This window comes from Anarrhichthys ocellatus, unplaced genomic scaffold (genome assembly GCF_004355925.1).
Source record: "Anarrhichthys ocellatus isolate YVR2014 unplaced genomic scaffold, GSC_Weel_1.0 scaffold66, whole genome shotgun sequence".
NCBI lineage: Eukaryota > Metazoa > Chordata > Actinopteri > Perciformes > Anarhichadidae > Anarrhichthys > Anarrhichthys ocellatus.
In genome coordinates this window covers 2,376,226-2,392,544 of record NW_022280096.1, presented here as the reverse complement: position 1 = coordinate 2,392,544, position 16,319 = coordinate 2,376,226, and the positions used below count along the sequence as shown (strand labels likewise).

General features: G+C 40.6%; 1 protein-coding gene across 1 annotated transcript; it reads right to left on the bottom strand.

The window, feature by feature from the left end:
* Positions 1 to 317: 317 nt before the first annotated feature.
* meis2b (Meis homeobox 2b) lies at positions 318 to 15,969 on the bottom strand. The gene is made up of 9 exons (XM_031872789.1): positions 15,694 to 15,969; positions 15,200 to 15,432; positions 14,503 to 14,644; positions 14,350 to 14,400; positions 14,027 to 14,077; positions 13,730 to 13,876; positions 8,810 to 8,924; positions 861 to 1,000; positions 318 to 323 (listed from the first exon to the last, which is right to left on the bottom strand). The coding sequence occupies exons 1-9, from the start codon at positions 15,703 to 15,705 to the stop codon at positions 318 to 320; spliced, it is 897 nt and encodes a 298-aa protein (XP_031728649.1). The 5' UTR covers positions 15,706 to 15,969.
* Between the last annotated feature and the right edge of the window lie 350 nt (positions 15,970 to 16,319).

The window sequence follows — 16,319 nt, the reverse complement described above, 5'->3', positions numbered from 1 at the left end:
AATATAATGAATCGAAACCATTCACAGCTGCTTTCTCTACAGCTTCCTCAGAGGGGATCTTTTAAGGGTCTTCAGAATGGACAACAAAAGCAGGAGACTACGGCTAGTGGTGGACAGAAACAGCCCCCCTAACGGCCTTCCAACCGCGGGCCTCACACTGCAACGTCTGACAAAACATAATCCCGCTCTTTTCACACCCTAAAGACTGATGAATGCTTGATCGCTTGGGTGTTGCAATAGGCCTTTCAGAGGCCAAAGTCCCTTTGCACACTTTTCATAGGCACATCCTGCCATGGCAAACACTTGTGCTTAACAAATTAGGCCTGAAAGGGAATGGGGAACAGAGAGGGGATAATTCAATTATCCTCCTTTGTCATCTGGAAAATCTAAAGGTGGGCTTTGGAAAAGAGGGGATTACTCCGAGTACAGGACTTGTATGGGCCTTTTACAAATTGAATAACTGAGAGGTAGAACAACTGTGGTAGCGGCAGCGGCGGTGGTATCTTTTGGACCTTGGATAAAAGGTAAAGCTCTCCTCTTACAAAACTCTTAAATACTGCTGCTAATTCTAATCGAAAGGCTCCTGATATAGATTTCTGTACAAACTGTGGACTACTATTTCAAGAAGGAAATTTAGATGTGAGTATGTCTATGCTTTGTTGTCTAACAATGGAACAGAACAGAACTTTTAGGATGCCTTCGGGAAATCTAGCCAAGGCTCATTCCTAGATGTTGGCTGATTGAGGAGCTGGGGTTAGATAACATTTATTTCTAGCATTAAGGCAAATCTATGTAGGGCTGCTGTTAAGACTGAGTTTTGTGTTTGAAATCTATACAATGCCACAGCTAGATTCCCTTACCGTAAGGTGCTGGAAGAGCCACGCTCTCATTATATTTGTGGCTACTTTGGGGAAGATGCCTCGTTTCTTCTGCCTCTTCTTGTCCTGGTCATCCTCGTCTCCTGTGCCCGGTGATGCCAAGCTGTTGTCGAGGGCGTCTCCTGCGAGACAAGAGGAGTCCCGTTACGAGAAAGCTTTAATTTGGTCCTATCACCTTCACAAAATCATGTTGCGAAAGGGCTGACAGAGGAAGATTTCACTCCTCTGTGGAACAGCAGCACAAGATTTTTCCTCTCACCTCTGCTTGACTCCTCAGCGATTGGATAATGAAGAGGATTTTGTAGTGTGGGAGCTCAATAAAACCAAGAGCTATTAATTCAATCTAAGCCACGCATTTGACATGAGGTAATGACTGTGGGAGTTGTGCGCCTGCCATAAAATAATGACCGTTCATACTGCAGTCGGAGTCAGTCCAATGTACTGATATTTATATGTGACCTTTTCTTAACTAATAATTTCCCTATATATAAAAGAAGGAAACAACAAAAGTCTATCCTGTGCAGAAGTATGAACCCAATAACATCAAACCTTGTGCTGTTTGAAGTCCGAAACAAGGGGTTAATTTGGGGTATTGAGGTATAATATGGGGGTATCAGTGGTCCATCATATGTCCACTGATGGACCAGGTCCCTCCACACACAACACCCGACTGACAACTTCAGTGTCAGATTTCATGCCGGCTATGGATCCTGCCATTAGCAGCATCCTTGTTTGATTTCAGCAGGAAGCTGACGTGGATCAAGGCAGGGGACTTCTTTTAAGCTGAGATTTCCGCTCCTGCTAGCTAACTCACTCCATCTTGTATCACAAGGGGCACCCCGCTCCCTCTCCCTCTCAGCCATTAATTGTGCATCAGCCGAGATGATTTACTTTTAACAGTGGTGGTTATTTTTCTTGCCCTCGAGGCAGAGAAGCCTTGAAAGCTTGCCTGGAGGGCATGTGAATAATGCATCTGAGAGACTCCTCCCCTGAGGCGGGACAGGAACCCTACTTTTCTTAAGATTTGCCCTAGCATGTCTTTTTGTTTTTAGAGATGCATCAATCAAACACGCCTATATGAGCCATATTCATGAATAAATATTTCAGCTAATGAATATTGACATTAAATAGGATGTGTTCTAGGGTCGTGGGCTATGGGGGTTGTGAGAGTTTTGACGGATGGTGTCCAGCTCTGAGTCATGGGCAGGGTACAGGGTTCAAAATGCCTCTGTCCACTACTCTTTAAGTTGTTTTGTCCTCCACCTCTCCTACAGCCTGTCGTTTAAGTAACTTTATTTCTGGGCAAATATTCCCTCAGGTGGTGGAAAGTTCGAGATTGAGATGTCATATTCCTACGTACCTCACAAGCTACCTAGCTACAGAGACTAGCAACTTTTAAATCATCACATTTGTTTGATCATCTTGAAAAACATTAACAGCTTCTAGCAACCTCATGGGTAAGGGCAAAACAAAAGAACTTCATCTTCAACTCCCAACAAGGAATAAGCTAAGATGAACACAATGTAGAGTTGACCGAATGAAGACAAAACTAAATGGCAATTCAGTCTGATTATCAGGCTTTAGTATTCTAGAAAAATTCACATCAACATATTAAAAGATATTTGATGACCAAATTATTTTTCAATACCATTTTTCAGTGATGAGACTGGTGCATCTCTATCGCTTAAAGAAAATGGGCAAGTCCATTCAATATATAATAACATAAATCAAAAAGCGGCCTCAATAATAAACAAGGACTTGAGTTTCATATTTGGGTGGTACTGTAGTATTTTTCATCATCAGATCATAAAGCTACAGTTCATATTTGGTAACAAAAAGCATCATAAAAAGTTAAGAATGGAAAGAAAGAAAGACCTTATTATATCTGAGGAAGGCATGCTGTTCACCCCTGCAACCCCCACCCTGGTCCACCTCCTCTCCTCTCCTCATCCTTCTTTCTTCTGCTCCGGAGAGGGTAGAGCCGCAGGGCAGATCCTCTGCTACACTAATCGCTACTGACTGTTCCCCGGCAACTCAGCCAATCTAACCAGTGTGTGACGGTGCAGTCTCAAAGTCATACACCCGTGCAAGTCTCCCATGCCTACCCTTCACCCCCACCAACCCCTCCGCCCCCAATCCACTGTTCCTGCCAGTGTCTGCAGTGTCGGTGAGGGGGGGTAGATGGAGGGGTGGGCATTACTGCAGGGATGGCTGGAGTATTGCCCCGGGGCTAAGAAGAAAACACACAGAAAAAAAGCACCTTAAGATATGAAGAGTCTTCTTGTCCTTTCTAGGGCCTTCTACATCTGCTTCTCACATACGCACAACTTTGTTCTGCCTTTGTTGTTGTAGACTACCTCTTTATACTATTTAGGTCAATGCAACTCAGCCTTAATTGCTTTTTTTCTTATATATTATGTTACTTACTACATTCAAAGCATTTTGGAGCCATTGAGATTAGGAATACGGCAGATATTTTTATCTTACTTTGCAAAATTTTCTAGGTTTGACAATGAAAGCTTTTTAGGAGATGAAACTGAAGCACATATTCAATTGAAATATCTTACTTAATATTATTGTGGCTGACAAAAAGTTACAGATTAAAGCTTTGCCACAGGGCTGATCATTTTGTATGTACAGTATATGTATACCAGACCGTCCAGTCTCCTCCGCCACTGCATTACTGTGTATTATTTATATTCCTTTATTTTATGATTTAATACTTATTTTCATTTTAATTTACCATCAATGTATTAATGCATATGTAATTCATGCTTGTCCATGTGGTGATTACTGTGTGTTGGATATAATTTTACTTTAATTTCCTCTCATGCTGCCTCCCCATTCTCTGCTCTTTGTAGCTCAGGGGCTCTTAGCACTGGGTGAAGTAGTCTTTGGATGACGTGTCCATAAGACGAAGTGCAGAGCGGCTAGCAGAACTGATTATAGCTCTCCCAGCTGCATCAGTGATGCAAAGCCAGCGCAGCCTGTCTAATGAGCTCAGCGGGGCCTGATCCATCATCGGTGACACCTTGGGGCTCCTCCCCTTATTAGACATGATACACAGCTCTAAATAGAGTAGTCTGGAAGCTTTCCAAGACATGAAGAATCCTCCGTGTGAAGAAGTTGAACATGGTAATTATAGGCTCTTGATGGGGAGATGCAACTTTTGAAAGTTGTTAAAGTACCATTTGAACAATTCTACCTGCAGTGGCCAGTATTTCACTGAAAAGTTGCACAAGCAAGTGTTGAATGAAGAAGATTTCTGGGGATGCTGAAGTGAATGAGACCATTTGCTTTTCACTATTAGGTAATGCATCACATTGAAGGTTAAGTGTTTAACATAGATCGTAGATGACTAGAGTACATAAATATAGGTATTTACCATTCAGGCAAACAGGGCTCGATATTGTGCTAAAAGCTGACAAGCCTGCTGTCTACAAACCATCCTTTATTTGGTTTTAAAGGATTTAATTATGATAAAAATATATTAATTCTCACTCAAATCTGGAGGTGAATAGAATTTAGTTTGTGATGCTCACAGCATTGAAAAATAACATTAATCAAAATTCAACAGCAACATATCTTTCCAGAAGAAAATGTAAATGTTTCAAATGTAATTATGTGCTATGAGCAGCACAAAATTAAATTCCATTCACCTCCATTTTATTAGGCTGGAAACGGATCTCAAAAGCTAAACTATTTGCATGCATAGATGCCTCTAAGAATAAGTGAGGAAATAATTATTTTGAAATCCAGTTGAACTGACCCTGTAAGAGATAAATATGCAAAATTGGCAGTACATACAATTTTGGTCATTTGTTTTCAAGTAAATAATGTATTATTTCCTGTAAGAGCTGACACAACAATGTGTACTTTCCTTTCCCTCCACATCCAGCATTTATCTCTTACTCTTCCCTCCCTTTAAAAAAAAAAAAAAGTCTGACATCCACAACATGACAGATGCTAAAGGGACATTAGCCCACAATCTCAGTGAAGCTGTGATGTCATTGGCATGTCAACACCTCCACCTCCCCACATTCCTGACTCTTGACTCCAGGCTCTGGATGTGACCAAAAGATGCAACACATCCTGTTCCTCACATTCCATTTCTCAACAAGAGTGTGCAGGATATTTTTGAGTCACTCCCACTGTCTTTTGTTTTATTTGGGTCTTTGTGATGGACATTTCAAGCCTTATTATTGTCCTCCCCCTTTCAAACATTCCTTGGAGAGCTCAGCCCCTTTCCCTGTGGTCAACAGCAGTCACCCTGGGGGTTGAGCTGTCCAGGAGAGCCCTCTCTGCATATCACACAAGCTTACAAGGCAACAAACAAAACCTCAGAGCTTCCAGAGGAAGAGGCAGCCATGACCCAAACCACCAGCCACACATTGTATGGATCATGTACCTGTGGTTAGATAGGGCTGGAAGCCACATCACCACCACTTTAGTGTTCCCAAATGACAGTAGATTTTAAAAGGTTTCATCAGACTACGGAATCATTATTAGTGACATCCCACTGCTCAGGGCTGGACTCATTTTCCTCTAGTGGACAGTGAGGAGAGTGAGGAGACAGCCTTTGTACCTCGGGCGCACCCCAGCCCAGGAGTTTCATGCCTCAGACCGGCCCACTCCACAACCTTTGATACTGGAGATATATAATTATAGCTTTACTATGCAAATCGGGTATAGTGCACTATTTCTCCACAACCTTCTTATTCACATTTCTTTTAAATTCTGGCCTTTTCAGCTCACCCTTTTGTCTTTATGTTCTCCTTCATGTCTTTTTAGTCAACTTATATTTATTTGTCTTTGTCACATCTTCTTCCTGGAAGTGTAGCCCCTATGGTGTAATCTAAGTTCAAAGTGATGTCCTATATCATCACGCATCAGAGTTCAGGGCTCACACGGCACCTGTGTCCGAGTGGAGCTAATCATGGTTAAGTTAGCCTACTGCTACATGCTGTCGTGTGAAGTTGATTTTGAATAAAAGTCATAAACGTACTTAAAATAGTCGTCAGTTTTTAAAAAAAGAACATGATGGCCTACGTGATCTAATTACATCTCACTTGTTTATAGTACTGTTATCTGTTCGTTTGTGCACTTTATTTTATATTTTACTTTATTTTATATTTTACTTTATTTTATATTTTACTGTAAATTTTAATGTTTCTACTTTGCACTGTGTTGATTGTTGTTGATTGTTAAATGTTATGCACCTCCCGTCATGTCAAATTCCTTGTATGTTCAACATACCATGGCAATAAACGGTTATGATTCTGATTCTGATTCTGATTATGACATGATTGTGTTTACCGTCCTAGCCTGTGGGTTAAAGCACGTAAACCCTGGCCTCCAAATTAAGCTTTGTATGGTAAACCATCCTCCTCGACCACCACACCAAGAGCCATTTCCTGAGTTGGTAAAAACTTCGCCAGCGAGCATAATCCGGGCATCAGTTATGGTTCCACCAAAATGTTCTGGCAGGGGAAATGAGTAGAGTATAATTGTATGTTGTGGCAGACAGGGTGCACCTCCAAATGTACTCGCTGCCCAACTGTGATACTTCCTTAAATTCAACCTTGTTAATGTTATAACAGTAAGGAGGGAGTCAACTTTTTGGATTTACAGGTGATACTTGGGCAAAGGCACAAACTTTGGTAATCAGTGCATCCTTCAAAAAATATGCAAAATGGACTGCTGGGCTGAGAAGGGACACAAACTGGTGTTCACTAATCTATAACCAGCAATGCAGAATAATTGCAAATGAACATAATCTTAAGAGACTTTAAGATGAACTGAATAAAAGATGATGGCTTTGTCTGCATTCACGCTCACATCAGTGTACCTCATGAACAAGGTGAGCGTTCTTTCCAAGTACTGAACTAATTATAAACCTGTAGGCCATCTACCTGCTCCAGATGAGATTAACATGATATACCTCTAACTGTCCTTTCTATACATCCAGGTTGTGTTTTTGACTCTTCCCTGGCATGAGAATAGACTGGAAACAAGGCAGAGAGGCCCGGGGAGAAGCAGCAGGTAGCATGCAGCGCATCCTGCAGCAGCAACCACAGCTCTGATCATTCTGCCTTCTTCTCTTCCTTTGTTCCTCATACATAAAGTACTCTGTCCTTACATCCCTTCAAGGGGCATTCTGCACTCCCATCCCCTATGCATTCTCTCCCAGGTCAAAAGGGCATGGACTTTGGGTTTCCCCCCACTGTTTTTTTTTTTTTTTTTTAAAAGCCCAAAGGAAAGAAGCTATTTACAACTCAATATACAATTTCTGGATACTGAAGGCTTGAATAAAGATTTACCAAAATAATTATGTCACACTCTTGTGTATCTTTTGTGAAGCTAATATCATTTTCAAGAGATCTGTTCCAGATTTTCTCTTAATCCTTTGAGTTTCTCTTGTCTTGCAAAGCATCCTCCTATTGTTCTTGGCAATGCTCTGCTCCTTGATGCCTGATGGGCAGAGGGTGGAAAGTTGCTTTAAAGTCCATTCTATTTTTACTGCGCCCAAAGGGGAGAAAAACAAAAACAAGCCATAAAACCCTTATAGTCTCCAATTAGCACATCAGAAATCCCATTAAATGCAGGAACACCATGAACAGGGCTAGATGGCATCAGAGGGAGACAGCAGCAGACAATAACATCCGGCAACTAGAGTAAACTCAGTAGATCTCTCCATCAGCGTTAACTGACCTGTAACTGAGAACCTACACAACTGTGAAAGTGGGGGAGCCCCAGTTCCATGGGGAAATCAACATTAACAATCTACAAATATTGTATCTTGTCATTTTTTCTCACTGTGAACTAATACCATAATTGTTGTGAGCTTGTCTCTTAATCAAAGCTCTAGACAGGATTTTAGAAAAGTGTAGGTCTCAAATCCTCAAATCCTGTCCAATTATTTTCAATAGACAGTTTAATATCGCAAAAGTCTAGATGCAGTTTCTCCTTGACACAGCGACCCTTTAGCGTCCGTATGAGACGTAAACCCATTTACAGATCAAAAAACCCAGGACTTCCAGGAGACCGTTGGTCATGGCCCCAAGTGAAACCAAGTCAACATTGACTTAGTTTACCGTAGTTTTGTTACGTAACTTCCGAACTTAACTAACAACAATTCCGTAATAAAACATAGTTATTTTACCTAACAAACCATGCATACCTAAAACTACATAAACCTACGTTGGAAGTGTATTTTGAAAACGTGAAAAGAGCAGATACTGAGACGTCGTCTCTGACAACTCCAAAACCAATGCTAGGAAATCACTGAACAAGTGTATCACTGAACAAGCCACAGTATTATTTGTAAGGAGTGAGAATAAATCCTGGTTGGGAAGTAGTGAATCAAATTTGAAGTCAAATTTTCATATACTGACTCTAAAATAACTGAAATTATGCAATTCAGTATGCACCATGTGCATTTCCTTACTATATAGAAAACCCCCAGGTTGCTAAAACTATCAAATCCCAAAAAACATATATAGTAGACATGACCTCATCGTCCTCACTAACAGCTACAGTCTGTCACAGCTACAGTCTGTCTCTCAATTCTGACTTTCCTACTATGTCTGTAGCACTCACCCCAAAGCCCATTGGTTCATACTGAAGATATTAAATGGCTCACAAATATATAGTTTCATTTAAAAAAATAAAATTCTTAGTAATTTCCTGAACCAGTGAAAACATTTTGGCAAACATAACTCAAACAGGAATACATTTGTTGGGAACTCTTTACAATGGCAGATTGATAAATATTAGGGTTACGGTTAGTCCTCACTAAACTTACATTATCTGTTTTAACCCCCAACCCCCCGAGTCACCAGTGCAGCAGTCCCCATGCCTCAGAAAGAGATCACAGAGAAGTCAAAGCTTTGATATGAAAGAGGGCGCAGGAGGCCTGTAGGTGCTCTTACCGAGTTCACTGGTGTTGTCACCACTATGAGAGACGTGTCCCCCACTGGACGGTCCCGGGGTGCCCACGGAAGGCGTGGAGTGGGCGTCATCCATGTCTCTCCAGGACGCTGGGTTCTGAGAGGTCAGGGAGAGGGCCGCACACCAGGGGACAGGAGATAAGGAAACAGAGGAGAAGAAGAGAGAAGAGAGCAAAAAATAGATGAGGAAGGTCCGGTAGGTCCAGTATGAGGTCCATTATGTAGTTTCCCAAAGACACAAAGACAGCTGGGTGAAATGATTAGCATACGTAGTAAGGCAGCAACCAAGTTGTAAAAAATATGAGTCTAGAACAACATTACCATCCTGACCAAGAGGGAGCTTTCAATATAGTTGCAGAATGAGGAGCAGCAAGAGTTTAGAGAACACTTCAGTAACCCTGCAGCATGTGGACCCTCCTGTGTCCTGGCTGTTTCTGTGACTTGAGTTAGGGAGAAGACCTGTATTTATTGGGCAGATTGGCCTGGCCACTCAGACAGCCATAAGGCCAAACCAAACAGCAGATCTCCCTCTTCAGCCTCTCTGCGTCAGCTGTTTGCCGGATGGTGATCAGATGAAGAGCTCAGCAGATGACAACAAGAAGAGCGGGGACAAAGGCGCAGTGTGAACAAGCCCTCTCAATGACGGCCCCTCTTTTCTTATCCAGTCACCCAATTATTACAACTCCTGAGTACACACGGCTATTCAAAGAGGCGCCATGTGTTTCCGCGTTTATCAAGCTAATGAAGGTCTCATTTCCCAACCACCCCATCTGTTAAAACCCAATTAACCGGAATGGAGTGTACAGCCAAGACTGAGAATCATAAACAGATGAAAAGAATTCTTTATGTTTACCTTATAGTTGCTCTTTTCCTCTCACTGTTATCCAGAGGACTCATTGTAAAGACTGGTTAAATTCCTACACCAAATGACCACTAACAGCAAATATAAGATAAAGACAATTAGCAAAATGTACACAAGCTCTATGTTTTTCTTAAACATTGCAAATATAGGGAATGAAGGATGTTTGTTCAGCAAAATTAGGACAAACTGGGCATTATTAAAGCATTAATAAACTGCCAGCTCGGCTATTGTAACAAAGAAGCCCATTTCCTACAGATGCATGACTCTCTGCAAGGTTTGAGTTCAAGTTAACATACACTTGTCTTCAAGTATTCAAAATAACACAGGTTACCATGAATGCAGATGATCATTTTGGGAATTAGTATTCCTTTATGTAGGATTTAGACTGTCTGTGACTGACTGGATATGTATAACTATATGACATGTAAAACTTTTCAGCTACATATTGGTCTAACTTTCACCCTGCCACATCTGTCACAAATGAAACAGATGCATATGGGGGTATATTCTACAAAACTGACTTTAGGTTTTGGGATTGATTTTGGGTTCAAGAGATCTATCAAAGTGCCCAAGTTTTCAAAGTGCTGACCACGTAGTGACATCATCATTTTGATTCAGACTCTCAAACTTCTACTCACCAATAAAGGAAAATGCCTAGTTTGAGTATCGCCTGATCGTAAAAGTTTCACAATGAAACTGAACCAAACTGAAATGTAGACGCTACATAATGGTCTGAATGCTATTTCAGATGTGTTTTCATCCTTTGAGAATAAACAAGGAAAGAAAACCTTGTTTTGGAGTTGTTTTTTGTGATGAATGGTCTCAAATTGTAAGGTGTACTTTTTTTTCATTAATGATGCTAATGGAGATATGTATAAATATGTTCACAGTGCAGTTTCTTTTAACTTTAGAATGTGCTAAAGGAAAATGTCCCTCAATAAGTTGTTCAAAATTGGAACCTGATGGAATAAAATCGTACTGCTAGATGTCCTCTTGCTTTGAGGAAATAAAATGTTAGGACTCTATAGATCAGGTCAGCAATCAGGAAATTCAGTCCAACCCACCATCGTGAGCCTTCCCAGTGTCAGTGAAATGCAGAAACACAAGCAGTCCAACAAACCAAAAAGAATCAAATGGCACAAGCATGCCTTTAAACTCATAAACTGCTTTTAGCCCTTGTGAATGATAAACAGATTGTGGTACACTCAGTGGTTAAGATGCATGTACGTTACACAGCTGTGCATGTCTTCGTACCCACAGGACAGCAGCACATCCATTATGCAGCAGGCATTACAGCAGGAGAGTGTCCTGTCACATCAACTGGTGGCCTCACACACAGACACACACACAAACACGTCAATGTGTTTTGTAGCTTAAGAAGGAAGCGTATCAAGAACTGTATTCTCAAGAGCAATTCATGAAATCAATTAAGTCAATACCAATATTTTTCACGGCCAACAATATTTTGTGTTATTCATATTTTGTATATATTACCAGTGAATATTTTAATGAATACATTTTTTGCAAGGAAAAAATAACACTTAAACAACATTTCTCATGAGCCCATGAGTTGCACATTTGTAAATACAGAAAATAGGACTTATTTACAACCTGTATATATTCATATTGATATATATATATATATATACTATATTGCTTCTTGAGGGTCCCATTTATGGAAACAACAAGCTCCTAAAGGTTGAGAAGTTAAGTGTAGGTCATGCATTAGGACACCACTGAAACACTAAAACAACGGCTCAGTTTACTGTCAACAGTTCATGGAGGAGCTTCCATCATATCCAAAGGAAATGATAGTTGAGTGCTCTCTGACATGAAAAACAAGGTGCCACCTGCCCATCAGAACTATCTAACATTCATACACTGCAGCAACAGCTACCGGAGCAATTTTGGGTTGAGTGTCTTGCCCAAGGAGACATCGACATGGACTAGCGGAACCGGGGATCTAACCGCCGACCCTCTGATTGAAGGACGACCCTGTTTAAACACTGAGCCACAGTAAGGAGTAAATCTGTTCTCTGCACACAGTCCAAATTGATTTGTTGTAGTGATGTGTCAATAGACACATGATTACAACACTGCTGCTGCTACACTGTAACTCTAAATCACTTCAACATCTGAATTTGCTTCTTTGTAAATGAACACAGGTGCCAAAAATAGGCTGTGTAAAACACACAACAGGGGGGGCCACCTAACAAAGAGCCCCTGCACTCTAGCAATACAAATCCTATTGGCTGATAACACCAGGCTGATTGAGGCCAACAGCAAACACAGCACTTCCAGCTGCACTTTGTGCTAGATCATCATCATCACGTCTGACTATTTTTCTTTATAAATCAATAGATAAATAAAGTTAAAAAGACTACTTTACAGACAAAATATCATTTAAATAACAAATCTCAACAGTCCATATTGTTATTAGCGGAAGAGAGGAGAAATGGCAGAGTGTACACATCCAGATGGAAAAAATAAATACAAAAATTGGAAGACAAGGACGGAGTGACGTTTAGGGAAAGATGTGATTCTATGTAGTATGATTTATATTATTAAGTAGGCTACATTTCTCTTCATCATAATTGTAGGTTGATTTTATTTAAAAGAACTCCCTTTTAATATTTCAGAGGTGGGAGAGGTACTCAGGAAGTAAGTAAGAAAAGGTATTAATACTACGGTTTATTAAAACATTCTGTTACATGCAAAAGTCCTGCATTCAAAATATTACTGAAGTAAAATGTATTAGCATCAAAATAAAGTTAAAGTATTAAAAGTAAAAGTACTCACTATGCAGACTAATATATATTATGTTATAATAATGTTGCATTAATGTGTACATGACTTTAATGTTGCAGCTGGTAAAGGTAGAGCTCATTTTGATGACTTTATGGGTAGTTTAATCTATAATAATACATAAGCATGTATTACAGTGATTGTATATATTCTGTAGTATTAATCTGAATGTATGTAAAGTAAAGCTGTGAGATAAATGAAGTGCAGTAAAAAGATAATATTTCCCTCTAGAAGGGTAAACTAGCATAAACATAAACCACTTTTTTGTCAATGATAACAGTTTGAAAGTGAAGTATTCTGTTTCTACCCAATATAATTATAATTGCTCCAAACTACTAATATTTGTAACATCACAATTCATAATTCATCTGGAAAGTAGGCTACAGTTTTTGAGGTACACACTTCATTTTTGCAATGATTAAGACATGAACTTTGAATGTAATAGAGGTGCCAGAGTGCATAAAAAAGGCATACAAATATTGCTTATTTATAAAAAAAGAAATTCCCCCTATAGAGGTCAGGGCTAAGCCCTGAATGTCCTCAAATACTGCAAACCTCCCAGCTGACATGTCATTAAACAGACAACACCGCCAAAACCTGACCAAACCCGACAAATTGTCATCTGTTTTTTCAAATGCATATTCTTTAATCAGTTTAAAGGCCTTTTGTGAACAGGCTAAAGTAGTTTAACTCTAACATCCTGTCACATTCACTCACGTGCATTGTCAGTAAAGAAAATATATTTCAATGAATGCATTGGTCTAAAGCAGCAATTCTCAACGTGTTTGCCTGATGGACTGTTAAAATGATGCTTAGCCTTCCTCACATGTTGAATATGTAAATAAGTTCCTCTTCTCAGATTGTTTTATTGAATCGTTTTAGAGGTCTGAAGAGGTAAAACTCTCCAGTATATTACTCTAAAATGAAAGGATAAGAGAAAAATCTGAAAAAAACAGAATATTATCAAAACAAGTTTGGTCAAAGTTATTGGACACATCGCTGGGTCCCAAACTCCAGTTGGGTAAACAGTGGCCTACAGCATACAGCAGCTTTTGGCAACTTGTGGGTAAACAACCACGAGGCAAACTTTTTAATAATGGGAATAATAGGAGTTCACGGTGAGCAGGCATCTGCAAGCACCTCTCATCTCATCTCATCTCTCTTAAATCCGGAGAAAATAATGATTCAGTTCGCACTGAAGTTATCCTGTCTATGAAGCAGGAGGGTTGACTCACATGATCTGCGAGGTTGGTAGAGGATCCGGAGAGGTCGTCGAAATCCGACTTGCAGACGTCTCGCTCCTCTATGACCAGGTCGATGGGCATTTTGCCCTTTAGGCAGCTGATGTACCGGTGGCAGAAGTTATCACAGAGCTCATGAACCTGCGAACGCAGCCTTTCATTTAGATTATCCGCGTTTGGGCCGAGCACCAGAATAATCACAACATAGTTTATTAATATAAACAATTACAGTGTCGGTAAATGTGTCAATTAGATCTGTCACTCAGACATAATTCATACTGTGCAGCCTACCTTCTCTAATTCCAGCAGATGAAATCGAAGGACTTGGATCGCTTGAATCATCTATAAACAAATACATTGTAAATCACCCCTCCCGAAAATACATGATAAGAGAACAATATGATTTCAGAGACGCCCAGGGTTCCATAATCATAACGACTGTGTGCATTTGCTAATTACCAACGTAATACAAATATTGTTCTTGTATTACAAAAAGGAAGGTTGCCCCGGGCAAGTGTGGGACCTCGGTGCGGGCGGACAGCATCACATCGCATAAAACAGCTGAGAATTAAATGAGAAAAAAAGGTGAGAAAGAAAGGGAAGGAAGTGCTCACCAAGTTATCCAGCTCTGGGTTGGAAGAAAATAGAGGTTTCTCTGCGCGGATCTGAGGAGGGGACGAAAATGAAACGCATCAGTTGGTGTTTTCAAGCTGATTTATTTTTCTTGCTTCTCTTCCAACATGGCTTCATTACTTATTTGATCATACCTGTTTTGCAAATACGGCTATGTCTTCATTGAAGGAGTCGGAGGAGCAGACATCTCCGCCCGCCACCCCGGGCTCTCTAGGCGTGCAGGTCGCCAGCTCGCACTTCTCGAACACCAGAGCCAGCAGTGGGAATAAAGGGTGGCTGCAACACAGGCAGAGACAGGCCCATTTGGTTCTCTAGCCATTGTTAGGCCTGTACATGAACTATTGCCTACAGTACATCAAAGCAGCGACAGATAACATTTCACATTTAGCTTGGTGAGTTTAACAACAGAATACCATTTTGTAATCTGCGACAAATATTGATTTATTCCTCCTTAATTCAAGAGAACTGCGCCGCTGCAGTGTGATTATTTCATCTGTTTCCAAAGCAAACATGTTCAGAGATTTTAATTAGTTATCTGGGCAACTGAGGAATTTAGTATCGTTTTGAGAAGCAAAAAAAAACAGAGATACATTTGAAACTGCGCCGAAAATGATTTGGCCTATTAGTTCTGAGGTTTAAAAAAAAGAGATAACTAGATTTTTCCGTAATTTCTGCTCTCTGTTTAATTTAAATAAAATGAGCGTTTGTGCCTTTTCATGTTTAGGCCTCCAATTTGTTTATATCTCCTCATAACACAAATCTGCTCACAATAATGATAGTAATAATAATAATAAAACGGTTATTCATAATATTGTTATTATAGGCCTATACCCGTAGATTTGGTCCTTGTCTCTCTTTAGTGCGTCGTTGACGGCGCTGCCCATGCTGCTCGGCATGATGTTGTGCGGCGCGTGTGCTCCATAGTGCTGCGTCGGGTGCGGGGGCGGCCCATGGTTCAGGTGGTGGACCTGGGGCAGGGGCCGTGGGGCATGCGGGTCTCCGTACATGGACGTGGGGATTCCGACTCCATCCATTGCTCCTCCGTAATGAGCCAGCTCGTCGTACTGGGTGAAAATTGAGGAGGACATTAGGACAAGAATACAGGGGAATACTACTAATACAATGTGTTTATTGTATTTAGTGGGACTAGACATTAGACCTGGTTTCATGTAAAAACTGGCACATTCATATATTATATAAAACCACACGCTCAGTTAGGTCTTTGCTAGAAATTCACATCATATGGTTGATGTACGTTTATAATAATAACTTTGTGCAATTTCATTAATCACAATTTAAACAATAATTTGTCAAATTAGATTTACCCTTTGCGCCATCTCCGTGCGCAATTTCCAGAGGTGTACGCTAAAGACAAGTTTGGTGTTGATGAGTAGTTAAATCGATGACTTTTAAATCCAAGAGAGAATTATAATCCTGTACTGTTTTGTGGCATGGAGCAAATCGATTATTACGCAAAGTGATCAAAAAGAGTCTCTGTCCTCTGTTGTCAAAAGACGCTCTAGCAACAGGCAAGCTGGTTTTCTGTGGTTCTTCAACGGGAGGACAAATAATAACCTGTCAGATGTGAGAGTCTAATGTTAGTTCTGGGTATCAGTAGTCCATTTCACAGGAATGCGCTGACGGTCCGCGGCCAGTCCTCTGCACTCAGTGTGTCCTCGTGTCCATGTCTCTGCGCGACACGCTCACTGTCTGCAGGTCTGCGAGGGAGCCGCTTATAGGACTGCTGTGGGATCTGCACGACACGCTGATGACGGAACGGAACGTGGGGAGCAGGGAGGGTGCATCCAGCCCCGGACTGCTGACAAGGTACTTTATTGTTAAACGTTGTTTTCCGGTCATTACTTTCAAAATAAACCCGCGGCAAAAAGGGTTGATTCAGTGGATTCATAACGTCAAATATACATTGCATGGAACACGTGTTCTTTGTATT